We start from the raw sequence: 18669 nt of genomic DNA, 5'->3' as shown, positions 1-18669 counted from the left end.
CAATAAAAAATGGCTTGAGTACAGAATGTAGGTTGTGATTTGACAGGTATAGAAGGTATCATTGGAGTGCCATATTTAAATTGCATTATGGTATTTTTAGATCGTAATCACAAAGCGATAAAAATGATCAAATATAATCGTTGCTTGACAGTGTGTAAATAGATGAGTACAAAGCGGCTATGCTGGGAATACGAAGATCTCAGGTTCGAAACGAAGTAAATCGTAGCAGGTAATTTTAATAATTGATGTTCCAGTAACTCCAACCTCACCCATGAAAAACATATCTACTAGTGTGGGCATAACTGTGTCTTTTGAAGGAATTATGGAAATTCCATCCTGATTTTTTTATTTTCATAATATTATTTTTAAAAAAATACTTCTTGTTACCACATTGGGGACCTTAAGCTGCATAAACCTTCATGTGTGATTGTAAAGTTGATCACATATAAACTCAAAATGATAAGCTAGATGATTGTACAATGCTTCTTATGAGATCAAAATTCGTTGTAAATCACATAGTTCTACTATACCGATTTGTTGTACGTATATGGCCTCCACTTTTGTTCACATAGAAGAGATCTGCGCATTTTATACAATCAATTCATATCGTTGAAGAGTGCAGTTAATCAAATTGCAACTTATTAAAGTGAATCAAAATGTTGGCTGGGTCGCTCGGGGTGAAGCGTGTGGCCTAGTAGGTATATGGAGGCCAGCACGTTCGCGGTCCACCTTAGATGGCTTCAAAAATATTGGCATCCTTCAAGAAAGGGAGTAGTGTTTCTTCCTGTGCTAAGTCGTGTGTCCCGAACCGAGGAGTGCTGCTTATGGAGTCGTCGCAGGTCTTCTAGCTCCCGGCAGTTTAGAAGTAGGTGCTCTATCGTGAGTCATTAGAGGGTTGACGGGGGTGATGGTGTGGATATGGGTGATCATCGTGTATCCTACCCGGAGGTACGAGAGTGCTCTTTGTTCATTCCGATTTTCGCAGTCTGTCTATTTCTCGAGATCTCTTTTTACCTTCTCAAGGTAACCTCGAAGGTTAATCCAGTGGGCTGTTCGGAGGCTTTCGCATTGAGTGTCCTTATAATGCTGGATGATGGGACATTTTTGGAAAACAGGGCGCGTGAATGATGGCCGAGCGAGGACAACGGATCAACCTCCTCGTTACCACTGATGCCATTGTGGCAGGCTTGCTCTATGACTTGAACGCAGGAGTGCTTGGACTCCCCCGAATCCAGTGCTTTGATGACCGAGAGGGAATCGGAGAAAAATCAGGTTTCTTGGTGATGGCAATAGCGATGGCGGCTGCTTCTGCGGAGAAAACAGAGGGTAGGTGACAGACGACGTCCTCTCCAATTCCGCTCACAGCCACCCCCACAATCTCGCTAAGTTTTGAGCCGTCAGTGTAAATATGCAGATGATCGGAGTATTTGCGGACCCAATGCAACTGTGCGATTGTAGAGTGGGGCGTATTGGCCAATGTGGTATGGATGTCCATGGCTGTCTGTAGTAGGTGACAATCATCACCAGATGATTTCTTTTAAGAAGCCTTGTTTAAGGACGGTTATCGACGGTGCCAATCATCAGAGAAGTACGCCGGTCTCAACGCAGGCATCTTCGGCGGGGGTACTAGGCAGCAGGTTCAAAGCCAGTCTAATTGCTCCGTGATAGAGCGGTGACAGGATATCTACTAATCCCTCCCAATTGCGACTGGATATCTCGCGTCCGTAGAACAGGAAACTATGGATGAGGACCTGGCTGATGTTCACTGCGGCTCGCCTATTCCACTTCGGTTCCAGCAAGTTTGACTGGCCTGCCGCTGGCAACATGATGGGTATTGCAACAGTGCGCAATAGCACTTTTTGAGGCTGAGATACGGACCTACCTACCGGTCAACGCCATTTACGGCAGCCTTCAGTTTCAGTCTAGCGCGGTCGGAATTACGTCATCGGCGTAGACAAACACGTATATACCTTTCGGGAGCGTAACGAAAAGAGAGTCCATGCTGACCAAGCATAATGTGACTACCAAGGCCGAACCTTGGAGAACCCCGTTAGCTTCACGAAACTGATTCGACTGCTTTCCTTCAATGTCCACCCTGAAACTTCGGTCACCGAGGTACTGTTTGATAAAGCAGCCACGGTTTCCGCGAACATCCCATTAGTGCTGCTGGCGAAATACTCCTTCACGCCATACCGTGTTGTTAGCCTTGGCAAGATCTAGGATGGCGATGTCTGCATGCAAGTCGTTGGATATGGCGTCACTTACTAGTTCGGCTAGACAGTCTAGATGAATGCTTGTGCCGACTCGCTTACGGAATGCGAACTGTCGATGGTCGAGAAGATCTTGTTCCTCGAGGAAGAACGTCAGGCGTCTGTTTACCATTCTTTCCTTCGTTTTCCCAATACAGAAGACTGATGGGTCGGAAGTCAGTCGGGCTCCTAACTTCCTCGCACTTCTTTGGAATGGGAATCGTGAGTGCGGCTCTCCAGCTGTCTGAAAAAGACCCGCCTTCCCATAGCCTATTGAATCCGCCTAGAAGTGCTCGCTTAAAAACCGGGGGTTATTGCCTTCACAGGGGATAGCTAACGTTGTTGAGTCATGTAGAATTGCCCTTTGCAAGTTCCACTCCAGAGAAAGGTTTGTTGTGATCCTGGCTAGCATCTGGAATGAATGTTGTAGAGGTGGCTTCTATAGTCTTCTTCGGAGAAGTCCACAGAAAGAAGGGCAAAGTGTTGACCGATTACATTAGCAATTTCAGAGGGCTCAATTGGTACCGTCGACCGATAATGCTAAGCCGTTTTGCCTTCTTTTTCCGCTTAGGAAATTGACCCTTCTCCACAGATCCGCCGTCGATGCATCGGAGCTGATTTCGTCCAGGAAGGAAGCCCAGCTGGCCTCCTTGGCTTTATCGACAGCCTGCCTGATCAGGTTCCTCAGGCGGCGAAAATCCTTCGATCTCTCATCCCATCGTGATGGTCAAGGGATGCATTTTTAAGAGCTCGTAGAGCTTTTCGGCGATCTTTGATAACCCTCGCTACTTCTGGGTTCCAATGAACCACTCGGTTTGGTGGTGCTCCGCTGGTTTGGGAAATGCATAGCTTTATGACCTGTGTTATGACCTCATCAAGTTTCTCCGGGAAAGAGTCGCAGTCTCGATCGAGGGCATCCGAAACGTTATCTTCGTGGATGGGCCACTCCACTCGATCATAGAGTCAACGGCGACACCGCAACGTCGAGGGAGGCATTCGATCATTGGAGACTACAATAGGGACGTGATCGCTGTGTCCAGTGTCGACGAGAACCGACAATCCGCAGTCTCCAACGATGAAGCTAGAACATATGGTTAAATCTAAAGCGGATGTGAATCTGACCCGGAAAAAATTCCGATTAATGGGAAATACTGTCACCCATTAATAGGATGGAGGTCTGTAGTTACTCGAATAGATTCCGCAATTTATTTCCGATGTCACTGACTTCTTGAGGGATGTAGATAGACGCTACTGTGCATCTTATGAGAAAGTTGATTTTTCTTCCTACAACGAGGTCGGTGTTAAATTTCGTAACGGTGACCAAACCAAGATGATGGATCCGTGTCACCATTTATATGTTTCTCTTGGATAGCGAGCCTGATGGGCGCAGAGCGGGCAATGATGCGTTGGAGGTCTCCTAGGTTTGTTCTCAAACCGTTGGTGTTCCATTGGATGGCCATTGAGCAGTTTGTTCTGTCGGGAAGTGAAGTTGGACTAGGCCGGAGGGTAGTTTTGGGGTTGGAGCTTCTGGATGTTTCAGTGACAGGTTCCCTAGTGTCTTTCTCTTTCTGGCGGTTGGATCTCAAAAGCTCCGGTTGGGTGAACAGGCCAACAGGGGCTACGGTTATGAGGACTGGTTTAATGGTTTCCCTTTCGAAGCGATTGGACAGGCGGCTTTTGGTGACGGGATTAAGCAGTTTGGTTATTTCTGCCATGGCCGCTCCCACCTGTTCTTTTTTGTTTGGCACAGTGTTCTTTTAGATAATTAATTGGCCGATCTTTGCTTGTCTCTAGGGTCATGCTTTCCTGTACGGTTGCTACTTCTTTTGTAGAAGGGATATTACTGTGTCCTGTTCGCCATCATTGGTGTTTCCTTCGGCAATGCTGACGCAGCTGTGGCCTTTCTGCCGTTTAGTTACTAGAGCTCTTGCCTCTGACAAGGTCACCTTTTTGTCGATTCTGATCTTGGTGATCTGTTTCTCCTCGACAAATTTGGGGCACTTCCTGCTGCATGTCGAGTGTTCTTTTCCACAGTTGATGCAGAAGCGAGTTTCGATGCACTTGATTTTCGCACTTCTGATCAGGTGAATGAATAGTAATCGCGTGGACAATCGCCAACGTTGGTGGTGGATGACAGAGGCCGAGATCGAAAAAAGATCCGGGTGGCGTAGGCCGAGTACTTATTTTTCGGGCAATTACGGGTCAGAGCGAAAAATAGACTCAACCGATCACTCCGAGTAATCGATACGATCAGTAAAATTGTTTTTATTGTACAGTGTAACCAGCGAGGTGACTATTTTTACCCTGAGAAAAATACCATTTCGAGTTTTTCAGATATTCATGAAAATTCTCTTCAGAAAATGATAAATTTTTAAACAATTGTTTTACATATATTATTTTTGAACTTTGGAACTTAATTGACCATTTCTTGATTGTTTAAGAAAAAGTAATTTCTACTCAAGTTTGACCTGAAATCCAACTTAATTCAAATTTCATAAAATTATTCCTAAAAATAGACAAAGCTTACCTTAGAAACTAAATCAAAACCTGAAACAAATGCATAATTATTAGCATATCGAAAATTTTGCTACGCACTTAATGGAAGTCGATAGTGCAACTCGCGGCCCTTGTGGGAAAGTCGATTCGGATTTCACATTTAACATGTTGCATCAGTCGGTTCACATCAAAACGAGTTTTCCCCAGCCGGTACAAAATGCGAGAAAACACAAACACAATCGCGCCTGCATCGGATATAAGAGAACTATTATTCTACACGAGCGCACCGTGGTACAGTTTTGCAGCTGAAAAACGAGTTAAAGCATGAAGCAGCGTAACTTCTATCAAAAAGCACTCCCTCGACACAATGGGAATAAAAATAAACTTTCCAACTGTACACACCATTTTTCAATCTACCAGTAAGGACCAACGTCAATGAAGCTCCATATGGATGGATCATTAAATTCGGAATCTTTAATTCTGCTCGCCTAATTTTATGCAAAAAAAATCTGTAATGCATAACCAACTTTCGGGATATAAGTCCTTCAACTATGGTATTTATATTCACCACAATGTCTAGTGTCATCTACATAGTCTACATTTACGGATTAAAAGATTACAGCATCACTTTTTTGTCATACGTGTACATAGGAAGGGACTTTATGTGGACGATATTTCAGTTGTTTTCCGCTACGCTTACAAAATACACCGCAAGAAGTTACGGTCATTAAGTTTTATAACCAAAAAAACCACTCTGTGCAATTCAATCTGGGACGTGCGACATTTGGTTCAGTTGGCCATTTTGACCATACGGAAACAAAATGTTTGTTTTTGTCCAACCGAATTAATTAGGGTTTTGTTTGCTCTCCTAATAAAGGCTAAATAATCGTTGGAAATGCTTGTTTTTGTCCATGTTCTAAGAAGCGATTCCATACCAAGTAGCAATGAGTCCCCTAACCATTTGAAATTTGTATGAAACTTTGCAAGGTACCATGTGCACATAGCCATAAATAATTCCACCTGTATATTTGGCCCGCGTTATGGCAGAACACCCTTCTCTTTTTATATTTAATTTTGGATTCGTATTCGATTATACTGTGGAGTTTACATTACATTCCTAATTCTATATTTGGGTGTTCACTAGAGTGAAAATAAAAAAATGGCCTCTATCGGCCCACCCCTGAGTCGATTTCCAGTCCGACCAGGAGTAGGGTTAACGCTCCCTAATTCATCTGAGCCCCTCTATTCATCTCATTCATTCATCTGTCCGATCACTCAAATTCAAACAAGGAATACAGTAATGCGGTTTCATATAATGATTAATGCAGGTAGTACAATTAATTCCTGTGAGTGTTCTTAACACTTTGGCATTTATCAAACTATCAAAATAGGCGCAGTAAACTCATAATAAATTGAAAAACAAGGCACTAATTTGTATTTCCAGATTTCTTACCTTGAAATTAACGATGCGACTCATTTTTTAATTGCTACTAGCTCAATCATCTCGAGACGTAGCCACATTTTTCACTTAATTACACTATGATTCACCATTATAGCATAAATTATTTTTGCAGGGAATAATTAAGCACTTATTTTAAGGAAAATTACTCAATTCACAATTATGAAAAACTACTTTTAAATAGAAACAAGATTGAGACCAAATTTTTCTAATTTTATATTCGATTGTGCCTATATTAATCCCAAACAGGGATGCCACATTGAAATCTGTGCTTCGGTCAAAAAAATCTTTTTACCATCTGTGATGACTAAAAAAAGGAGAAAATCTGTGAAAATCTATGATAAATTTCCAAAAAATCTGTGAAAAATCACAATATTTCCAAAAATCTGTGAAAATCTGTGAAATTTTCATCAAAATGCCAAAAATCTGTCATCTGTGAAAAAGAATCTGTGATCAAAAATTATGAAAAAAATCTGTGACATTACAGAAAAATCTGTGAATATGGTAACCCTGATCCCAAAACACATCGCACAAGGATGCCAAATCGAAATATGCTATTGAAGATTTGCAAGAAATGTTGTTAGCGGTGAATTAATAACTGTCATCGTAAAAAGTGTCAAGTTTTGGATTGATCGTAACGATAAATTTCATAAGAATACGCAATTGATAACTTTAGTTGATTCAATCAATATTATCAATTAATAGAACGAAATAAAAATCTATAATTATATTGAACATATTCTACACTGATACGTTTGGCTGCACTGAATCGCCTTGTTACGTGTAAACACATTGCTAAGAAGTGTGCGTACACTCTGCATATAGAATGGCGATTAGGTCAGTTCAACTCAGTTGAAATGCTTGCCGGCAAGCTGAAATTATATTTTTGGCAATTTGCTTTGCGTGGTTTGACACACAAACTTATACAACCAATCGCTAAAAAATTGCCTGGATTCATACGTTTTGACATGTAGTGATTTTCATAAAAGGGCTTAGTCAAAATATTCTATTGAACTGTCAAGGCGACCGTACACTAGATTAAAATACTGTCAATATAATGATGACAACGAAAAAAAATCGTCAATCCCATTTGAATTGTACTGAATAAATACTTTCAAGACGCCAACATTATATTGACTTTAAACGGATGTCAATATTTTCGCTTGTATATAGTTCTTCGTTTCACGTGTTTCACGTTTCTCAAAAATTTGGGCCGCGCTGATTAAAATGAAAAAAATAGTAATAAATTATCGTTTATCGACGTAATGAAACTTGTCCTCGCCTTATGTTGCAGGTAAGCAGGAAATGCAATAGACTTACCAAAACACCCATGTTTACGAAACAGCCATGTCAAAACATCCGGAATTTGTTTTGGAATTCTGATTGATTTTCGTGTGGCTCAAAGGCAATAACCGATTTCGACACTGAGTCGGAACCGGTTTTTGCATTAGATCTGGACAACAATCATTATGATTTCTGAATCTTGTTACGGACGGTTCGACCAGGAGCTGACTTCTGCGATAGTTAGGGGCGATTTCTTCACCCTCGCTTAGTGCTTAAGCCAGGTTTGAACGTACTGGTAAACCTAGTTTAAAAGTTAAGCGAGGGTGAAGAAATCGTCCCTTAGACAAATTTTCTGGCGGCTGAAATGGACTTGGTTATTTTTGCGTTTTTCAAACATGGATGTTTGGCTTAAGCTTAAAATTGTTTTTTTAACAATTCGCGTGTTCTCGTTTGTATTTTGTTTGTCTAGTGCACTTCATTTAGCCAATAGCCCAAATGTTGCATTTGAAATAGCCCACTAATTGCCAGCAACTTGCTGGCAAATTGAAGGGCAATTAGCGCATCCGAGTTGGCAAATAGCCCCCTGTTAGTCAGCAACTTGCCCTTTTTGACTGGGTCGCCCTTCAATTTGCCAGAAAATTGCTGGCAATTAGGAGGCTATTTCAAATGCAACATTTGGTTGATTTGCAGCCGTCATTTTTTTGCCGCCCTTAGATCGCCCCCAAATCGCTCAGGAAACGCGCCATTTTATCGCTCTTAATTGCCTAATATGAAAATTACAAATAATACTTATTTTCGGATTCATTATCTACTCACATAAACTTATCAGTACACTAGGTAATCACCACCAAACTATACGAAGAATCAATGGTGAAATTGGTATTGCACAACAAAACTTACCACAACCTGACGATGATTATGAGTTTAGGTCAGAGATCTTGTTCCACTATACTTACACACGATTCCACAATTTCCCACATTCGTTGGCTAAATGAAGTGCACTAGACAAACAAAATACAGTCGTGATACGCTGGTTGGACACTTTTTAACTGGACCGCTTTTTAGTTGGACCTCCGCTAATTGGACCGTTGTCCAACTAAAAAGCATCTGAATGTCAAAATTTTATGTCAAATTTACGTTGACAAACAATCTGACAATTATTAGAGATGTGGATAGATGCAATTACATTACTAACGTCTCCTTTGGAGAGTTTTTGGCATCTGTCAGTCAGTCCAACTAACGAATCAAATTCGTTAGTTGGACAGAGGTGTGGCCCAACCAGCGAATCACGACTGTACAAGCAAGAACACGCCAATTGTTAAAAAAAAAACAATTTTAAGCTTAAGCCAAACATGAACCGCCATGTTTGAAAAACGCGAAAAATAACCAAGTCAATTTCAGCCGCCAGAAAATTTGCCTAAGTGTTGAAATCGCCTTTAAACCGCATTCGCAAATTGCATTTGTCCACAGGCGATTTGAGTCAAACGTCAAACTTTTTAAATCGCCTGACCATGTTCGTCCGCATTTTTTTGACAGGGTTGTCTCCACTATAAATAGTCATACGCCCTTTCGAAAATTATTTTGACGTTTCAAAGACACGTGTGTTAGTAGGTCGATATATTGTTGTTATTATTTTTTTTGCATTGAAAAATAGGACGATTATAGGAACTGCGATGAGATGAACATTGGCGCAATGAGATGAAATAAGGGGCATGGCGGGAGGGGGTGGGCGTAGCGTATTGGTAAATCGATTGCCTTGTACGCAGCGCACCTGGGTTCGAGTCCCGACCCCGCACATAGGGTTAGAAATTTTTCATAAGAGATTTTTCTAACCCGAAGAGGCGAATGACCTTAAGGTTAAAACCTTTATAATCGAAATAAAAAAGGGGCATGGCGGTGACAACTTAAAAGCATTATTTAGTGAGTTTAATATAAAAATTTCAGTGTTTCAGCTTTTCAGGTCGATTGTCGATGTGTAACAAGGTATGTTTCATTAAAACTTCTATTTGTTGCTATGGATATATGGAAATAATCATACTTTTCGGCAAACACGCTACTAATGAGATGAATAAGGGAGCGTCAACCCCACTTGCTCCAAATTTGAAGCAAATCGGTCAAGTCTAGCTACCGGACCAATGTTCCTAAAGTTTGTATGGGATTTTTCGGCAATTTACAAGGAGAAAACCCACTATATCGCATTCTCACCGCTAGGTGGCACTGTATGCATCCTATTATCACTATAAACGAAAATAAGATAGATAATTTAATTGTATTTTTACCATTTTTTTGTTAACCATTTTTTGTTAACGACCTATTGAGTTAATTTGTCAACAGTTTTTTCGGCATTTAATTAGCAAGGGACTGGAAGGTGAAGTATATTTTTCAATATTTAGAGCCATAGTACTCAAGGGAGAGCAAGGTGTTGAAAGGAGAAAATTTAGAAAAGCGTGGAAGGATCATATATGAAAGCTTAGAGTTCACCGGCGACTTAACCCTTTGTCTGCTACCATAGTAGTCAGTCGGTTCCGACAGCATGAAGTAACAAGTTACTTTACGCTTGTTCGGACATGCCATAGACTCAGGTGATTCGCATTTCTAATGCCAAAAGACCCTGACTACTATGGTAGCAGACAAAGGGTTAAGTCGCCGGTGAACTCTAAGCTTTCATATATGATCCTTCCACGCTTTTCTAAACTTTCTCCTTTCAACACCTTGCTCTCCCTTGAGTACTATGGCTCTAAATATTGAAAAATATACTTCACCTTCCAGTCCCTTGCTAATTAAATGCCGAAAAAACTGTTGACAAATTAACTCAATAGGTCGTTAACAAAAAATGGTTAACAAAAAAATGGTAAAAATAGAACTTACCGTGATGGGGATTCATCGTTGCAGCGTTGGGTGAAAGCTGCCGACACCGTGCAAATCAGCAACACATGTGACCATATTGTCACACACGCTGAGACAGTCACAATAGTCGATAAAATAAAATCACTCAGGCAGGCAATTGGTGAGGGAACAAACAAAACTGGCTCATTCAATGAGTTTCAACGTCGCAAATGCTTAGTGTGGAAGTTTACCGTGACTTAACTTTTTGTCGGTTCCGACAGCATGAAGTAACAAGTTACTTTACGCTTGTTCGGACATGCCATAGACTCAGGTGATTCGCATTTCTAATGCCAAAAGACCCTGACTACTATGGTAGCAGACAAAGGGTTAAGTCGCCGGTGAACTCTAAGCTTTCATATATGATCCTTCCACGCTTTTCTAAACTTTCTCCTTTCAACACCTTGCTCTCCCTTGAGTACTATGGCTCTAAATATTGAAAAATATACTTCACCTTCCAGTCCCTTGCTAATTAAATGCCGAAAAAACTGTTGACAAATTAACTCAATAGGTCGTTAACAAAAAATGGTTAACAAAAAAATGGTAAAAATAGAACTTACCGTGATGGGGATTCATCGTTGCAGCGTTGGGTGAAAGCTGCCGACACCGTGCAAATCAGCAACACATGTGACCATATTGTCACACACGCTGAGACAGTCACAATAGTCGATAAAATAAAATCACTCAGGCAGGCAATTGGTGAGGGAACAAACAAAACTGGCTCATTCAATGAGTTTCAACGTCGCAAATGCTTAGTGTGGAAGTTTACCGTGACTTAACTTTTTGTCGGTTCCGACAGCATGAAGTAACAAGTTACTTTACGCTTGTTCGGACATGCCATAGACTCAGGTGATTCGCATTTCTAATGCCAAAAGACCCTGACTACTATGGTAGCAGACAAAGGGTTAAGTCGCCGGTGAACTCTAAGCTTTCATATATGATCCTTCCACGCTTTTCTAAACTTTCTCCTTTCAACACCTTGCTCTCCCTTGAGTACTATGGCTCTAAATATTGAAAAATATACTTCACCTTCCAGTCCCTTGCTAATTAATTTAATTGTCTATAACTTTGTCGAAGCCTGCTAGTCAATGCCGATTTGTTAAAAGAAGTTATTAAACTATTAACGAAGTGATGTCTGAGTCAGTTTTGCATGGGGCCTAGCAGTGTATGGTTATGTATCAGTACTCGATTCCCGCGAATTAAATATTTTTGTGAAATAACGATTAGATTTAGCTCAATAGTATGTTCAGAAGAATTATAGTAAATAATAAGAGTCATGTTTCGGTTAGAACATTTTAGTTTCACATGTTACCGCATAGAGGGCGCCAACACTAACATTTCAACGGAGAGAGATAGAAATTAGGTGTCTTCTACAAAGTTGTGGAATGGGCATTTTGCAGTAATTCTTCCGAACATATCGAAGTTCTATTCAGCGAAATTATTCGTTTGATTAAATTACATCGTTCAATTACAACAAATGAACTACTTTTTCGTTTATTCATTGTGTGAATAGCTGTTTGTCATCATAATTAACAAAGTACGAACTTCTAAAGCCATAACAACTACGACGCCCACGAATGCCCGCTATCGCACTATACTCATTCGAAAGCTTTTATTTTTCTCTTTCACAAGATCCAATGGTAATTTTGCGAAAACCTGCAATAAGCAACCAATATTTTAAAAAAAACTTCAAATGGAGACGCGTGGTAATTATTGATACAGTCGTGATTCGCTGGTTGGGCCACAGCCTTGTCCAACTAACGAATTTGATTCGCTAGTTGGACCGACGGACAAATGTCAAAAACTCCCCAAAGGAGATGTTGGCAGTGTAAATGCATCTGTTCACATCTCTAAATATTGCCAGATTGATTGTCAAAGTAAATTTGACACGAGATTTTGATGTTCAGATGCTTTTTAGTTGAACAATGGTCCAACTAGCGGAGGTCCAACTAAAAAGCAGTCCAGTTAAAAAGTGTCCAACCAGCGAATCACGACTGTATAAAATTTTAATAATTATTTCAAAGCTAGAATAATGACATGAAAACATGTACAGCTTTCAAATAATATTGAGACGATAAATCACGAAGTTTTTATAAGTGTATAGGGGAGCCAAGTGGAAAGAGTAGTTACTTAGATGATGATAGTATCCATTTCAGGAAGCAGAAAATATCGGACGAATCATCATCAGAATCGGACAAAGATTAAAATAAATTATGCTTTAACTAACATAATTAAACACAAGCTTGTTTTATCAACACTAAATCAAACTGTATCTTTTTAAATTGTCGTTTGTTCAACGTAAATCTAAACTTAAATCGAAGTAAAATAAAATGTGTTTGAATAAATCACATGTTATGTGATATGAAGTCAAAAGTGAATTCAACGTTCCAAAGATATTCAAAATCAGCTTATTTAAATCATTCCTTAATTCCTTATAACAATCTTTTTGAAGTACCTTAATAAGATGAAAATTAGCTCTTTTGAATATCAAACATGAACGCGGCGTACCAAATTTAACTAAAAGTAATAACGAAAACATAATTATTTTTTGACCTCCCCAACTAGTGATCTACCAAACGGACGTTGCGACAAAATAATTATTTTTGAGCCACCTTAATGAGAGGGTTTTTTTTCTTTTGTGTTTTAATATTAAAAACAAATTCAGCGTACAAACATTTGAATTATACTATTTTATGAAAGATTACATCAAAATAATTATTTTTGAGCTACCATAATGAGTGAGAATTTCTTTTTTCAGACATGTTATAATATCAAAAACAAATTTAGTGCACAACAATTTCTTTTATCTTTATCTTTATTAGTCTTATACACCAACAGGTATACCAAAGCCCCAATGGTGTTGGTCTTAATAATAAACTTATTACTAACATTCATGTTATAAACACAAATAGTGTACATTTAAAAAAAATTAAAATAATATATTAACAGTTGCAACAAAAGCTATTTTTGAGCCACCCCAATGAACAGTAAATGTTTATTTTTAATGCATTTTGATGTCCATAATGAATTGAGCCTACCAAATTTACATAAAACTGGCCTATTTGAACTGATAGGGCAAAGTTTTGATTTCAGTCCACTTTTTGCTCTAAAGCCGAGCCACTGTGGGCTGTCACGCACCTATCTGAATTGAGCTTTCATAAATATAATCGCATATCGAGTGATTATTCTGCAAGGCACAATATTAGCCAATCCATGAGACGTTCAGCGGTGGGTTTGCCAACAAATCTACACCTGCGAACAGAAAAACTCCTCCGACAAACATCTTATGTTAGTTCGATTCGTTTGATGTTGGATCGAATCAAAAGTCCATCGTTGGACCCGCGTTGAACGATTTTGAAATAATTTTTTGGGAGCCTCAATGGGTGCCTAATTGTCAAAAAGTGCAATTAAAAGTATTACGAACTAGATAATTTAGACTGCCATTATGGCACATAAAAAGCTGGATAATTCTCAAAAATGATTGCAGCCTTAGGCTGTTCTCAATGATGTGATGTAAATCTTTTCTAAAGAACAAGCCGTCAAATAATTTACATCTGTCAAAATATATCTAGAACACGGTGTTCCCAATGCGATGTCAGTGCTAAACTGACATACAAGTAAAGTTTTCAACTTGTGTAAAAAATAAAACTATCGCTTTGAAATGACAGCAGCAAGTAGCAATTTGCCACTAGCTGGCGCTTCGATCGGCCAGCAATTGCTATACGGAACTTGTGTGCAAACTTGGATACAATGGTGACAACAAAATTGACTGGGCGTGACACAAATTTTCTGGCAGAGACCACTCTGATTTCTGTCAGTCTTGGTTTGGCAGTCCTGTCAGATTTCTGCGCGCATCCTGTCGGGTTAGTTGAGCTAGGGCGAACTCGGTTTCGCTCGCGTTTTCTGGCAAATTTTGACAGGAACCGAGCAAAAACCTGGAATAACTCGGACATAAGCTGTGCAAAGATCCTGGTAATTCCCACCTGGTAGAATTTAGCACGAATCGAGCAAAACATCTGACAAAGATGTGGCAGGAAGCGTACAGAGATCTTGGCCGTACATTCCTGGCTGGATTCTGGATAAAAGTGAGCAGCATCGGTTGGATTAAGCGCTTCTGACAGAAACTAACTTTCTGCTTGCCACGGTGACTGGGCAACGGTGATTTTCAACGTATTTTCATTTAAATGTTTACACAGGTTTTTTCGGAAAAATTTGTTTTAGCTTATATGTCTGTTCTCTGTGGTTTTAGCCACCTGTTCTAAATATTGTTTATTCGATTTTGTTATTGTTTATTACTTATGTGACACATATTTTTTTTTCTGCTGTTAGTCGTCACACATACCATTGAAAAATATTTAAAACAGTGTTTTTAAATTTAAAGAAAATTTAAAAAAATAGTCGAGCTGTTCTAAATCTGATGCAGTAATGTACTCGAAATGCATCTCAGCATTGCGATGCATCTGTTTCAGTCGGTGATGTAAAATAGAACAGCCCATATAAAATACATCAGCTTTGTGAACAGCCTTAAAACAGATAGTTTAGGCACAGACTAACACACATAACACTCGAAAATAATGCTTCGCCCACTTTAACGGTCATTTTAAATATATTTGTAGTTGGGACTGTGGCCGCTTTCGAAACTATGGCGCCACTGACATATGAACAAGCATATGGGGATAGACTAGGGGCAGATCACTCTAAGAATGTATAACAAATTAGCATCAAATTAGAAAAAATGCATTTAATTTCCATTTTTGCATCAGCTTGGCACTCCCTCGCAGAAAAGTTTGTTTAACAAACGTCCTACGCTGATCCACTTTGTTCGACGTTTTGTTAAATGTAGGGCTAGTTTTTCTGTGGGGTTTTGACGTCTTACACGCAACGCAAACCACATTGCAGCAACGCAAAAACATTGCACGCAACGCAAAATACATTATGAATTTCTATTTTGATGGAAATAAATGCATTTAATTTCGCTGATTTTTAAAAATGCATCACAAGTGATCTGCCCCTAGGGGATAGACCACTAGTGAAAAATTGTTCCCAAGCCTGAGGGGTAACCCACCAGCAAATAAGTGTTTGAGAGCGTGAATAAAAGGGGAGCTAATGTTCTGAAAAATTACCGGATCGATAATTTCAATGGAATTCCCTCTTAGTGTTATGTCTGTTAGTCTCTGGTTTAGGCTCAATTTGAATCATGTGTAACTATCCGCCACTGAATTTCCGAATAAATCAGACATCTGAAACACGTTTGGCAAACGTTTGTAGATGGCGCCCCTAATGAACATCTTATCATTCAAGAGCCTAACGACCGGTTCAGGGTATCATCCAAACAATATGTGGAATCGTTGGATTATACAGTCGTGATTCGCTGGTTGGACATTTTTTAACTGGACCGCTTTTTAGTTGGACCTCCGCTAGTTGGACCATTGTCCAACTAAAAAGCATCTGAATGTCAAAATCTTATGTCAAATTTACTTTGATAATCAATCTGACAATTATTAAAGATGTGAATAGATGCAATTACACTACTAACATCTCCTTTGGAGAGTTTTTGACATCTGTCAGTCGGTCCAACTAACGAATCAAATTCGTTAGTCGGACAGAGGTGTGGCCCAACCAGCGAATCACGACTGTATGAGCTAATGTTCGTGTATAATATTTTTTATTAGGGGCAGTGACTGATACAATGCAGTTAGAATGGAGCTCTTAAACACGTGTATAGCAAACAGTTCCGCAGATGGCAATAGTGAAATACGGATTTCCAACGTTTATCAATTTGAAAGTTTACACAGGTTTTTGTTCAAGTTTTGTTCCAGCCTAAGCGTCTGTTATCTGTGGCCTTAATATTTATTATCCCAAGACATCGGCTCACATCTCCAACCCATTTACTTTTTATAGCAAACTTGTGTCAGTAGTACTCATCAGCAGGATGGCCAGATAGAATTCCTTTCTAACTCTTTGAAGAAATAGAATCAAGATATTTTAATTATTGCAACAGTCACAGAGCACTCTACCATCTATGAGATTTAATACTAATCCCGAATGAGAAATAAGTGATGGTGTAAACTGTGCCCAAAATTAATAAAAATCGGTAGTTTTCGGTAGAAATAAGATAATATCGGTAGATCACTGGTAAATCGTTAGGTCTGGCCACTCTGTATCAGTGTCAAAAAGATACGAGGTTGCCATAAAAACAATACGTCAAAATTTCATTAATCGCTTTGGGCTGGGCGTGTTTACATTCCACTTGATTTTTACCATTTTTACAAAATACGTTTTATTTTTATTCATAAACACCATTCCAACAGTGCCTTTCAAGATGCATTCAGCAAAACTGTTTCTTCCACTACTAATCTTTCTGATTACATTCGAAAAAGGTTCCTAGTTCATTCGGGCAAGTCATAACCAGTTTCTAATTCTGCTTGCTCCCGTACAGGTAGGGCGATCTGGTGTTACCGCTGCACATCAGCCACACCCGGATGTGGTGACAAGTTCAACTGGCGTGGCATCGGCTACCTGGGTGACCCGTGCCCAGAAGATGATGATATCTGTGTGAAAGTGATTGAGCGGAAGGGCAGTAAGTTCTATTTGGATAGGAGTGTATTTGCATTCGTAATGTGAAGTAATGAACCTTTGCTTCCAGCAACTGAGACCATTACGCGAGAGTGTTTAAGCGCTCTGCAGGGTTTTCGAACCGATATACCAGCTGATAAGTACGAAGGTTGCTATGGATCCGCAAAAGACGAGCAGTTGGCTCACTACGTGAACAATTCAATCAAACAGTTGGACGTACGACGAGATTACTTTAGCAGTACAACGTTTTGTTTCTGCTTTCTGGACCACCGGTGCAACGGGGCCCCTAGGAAACAATCGGTCGTTTGGATGATGATGGTATCGGTTTTAGTGGGCGCTTTGCTTGCTCGTCCATTGATGCTGAGATGAACCAATCACTCCACTTAGTTGATCAAGAAACGCCAACACTCTTGATATTTGCTGTTAGATGATAGTATTAGCAGGAAACATACCGTCCGTTTTTTTATAAATTAGTGCGTAATGTGCCTTCAATCTCAGAGAAATCTAAGATACGTTCGAATAAGTAAAATAAGCAAAATAAATATTTTTAACAGATAAAAACAAATAATAAAGTATTGGAAAATACACACGCTTTCTGCCATTGCTTTGAATCATTTAATTTTGCAGTAAGTAAATCGTAATTGCTGCTTTAAGCCTTTGCTATTGGGACTAGCCAGCTCTAATGATTCCACTGATCTTCAGGAAGTATCTTCGTCGGTTTGGGGCACGCAACGTCACCGTTGTGCTCGGAGTGTGAGAACGTCGAGGAGACACCGAAGCATGTGGTCTTTGAATGTCCGAGGTTCGAAGCGACACGCAGAAAGACACTCGAGACGGAAAGGTCGGACATCAACCCGGATAATGTCGTCTGCAAAATGACATGCGATGTGAAAACGTGGAACGCGGTCAACAGAGCGGTGGTGCAGATCATAACTGCCTTACAGCAGAAGTGGTGTGATGAACAGCGAGTAACGGCTTCGGGAGAGCAATCACCGCCGAGAAAATCTTAGCCAGAGTAGGCTAGATTCACCGCCGGGAAGTCGTCGAGTAGGACCCCTATTCTCATAGTCACCTCACCTAGTGACTAGAAGAAAATTTCCTTCTAGTGGCTAGACGACGGGATTCTGAGAATAGGGCTCTAGAGCACAAAAAACACCAGGTATGGGTCGCCGGGCGTTAGCGAAGTGGACGCCACGCTCCACCCGAAATCGCCGGACCAATCACGATACCCTACCGATTGACCCAAGAGTTATATAACGAATATCAAGCAGAATCGGATCGGGAGAACTCTCCGTCGGCGTAAGCTAGATTCACCGCCAGGGCATAGACTGAGCAGACCGCGACGGGACACCACAAAACACCTGCTCCAACGGAACTGCCGATCTGACCTCGACACCTGATGTGCTGGTTCAGTTTCGGGAGAACCTCTCTCGCCGGGGACTAGACCGAATAGTTCGCGAATAAGTCGGGAGCTCAACGAGTAAGTGGAGCTGAATGGCACGAGAAGGGAGTTGCGATGCTGAATGGCACAAGAGAGCCGAAGGGTTCGGTAAATTTGACAATCTGAAGTTTGTCGCCCAGATTTTTTTCGTACGCGAAGAGCACTAACACTCTCATTCTTGTTTACGACGAATGCGAATTTCGAACGAAAGTGGTTCGTATTCTCGTTTACGAAAGCAAAATCAAATGGGTGTAGTATTCGTTCCAACCCCTTGCGAACGA

The 18669-nt window shown here is 40.2% G+C and overlaps 1 protein-coding gene across 1 annotated transcript; it reads left to right on the top strand.

Moving 5' to 3' along the window:
• Positions 1–16593: 16593 nt before the first annotated feature.
• Positions 16594–17532, top strand: LOC131690113 (uncharacterized). The gene is made up of 3 exons (XM_058975646.1): positions 16594–16751; positions 16811–16951; positions 17018–17532. Exons 1-3 carry the CDS (start codon positions 16694–16696, stop codon positions 17314–17316), a joined length of 498 nt encoding a protein of 165 aa, XP_058831629.1. The 5' UTR covers positions 16594–16693; the 3' UTR covers positions 17317–17532.
• The last annotated feature ends 1137 nt before the right edge of the window (positions 17533–18669 follow it).

Source organism: Topomyia yanbarensis, chromosome 3 (genome assembly GCF_030247195.1).
Source record: "Topomyia yanbarensis strain Yona2022 chromosome 3, ASM3024719v1, whole genome shotgun sequence".
NCBI lineage: Eukaryota > Metazoa > Arthropoda > Insecta > Diptera > Culicidae > Topomyia > Topomyia yanbarensis.
This window is presented reverse-complemented; position numbering and strand designations above follow the sequence as displayed.

Excerpts from the sequence above, each read along its gene's own strand:
- LOC131690113 (XM_058975646.1), top strand. The coding sequence starts at position 16,694 with ATGCATTCAGCAAAACTGTTTCTTCCACTACTAATCTTTCTGATTACA. Across the intron at positions 16,752-16,810 it reads TCTGATTACATTCGAAAAAG|GTAGGGCGATCTGGTGTTAC; the intron begins GTTCCTAGTTCA and ends GCTCCCGTACAG. Across the intron at positions 16,952-17,017 it reads AGTGATTGAGCGGAAGGGCA|CAACTGAGACCATTACGCGA; the intron begins GTAAGTTCTATT and ends CTTTGCTTCCAG.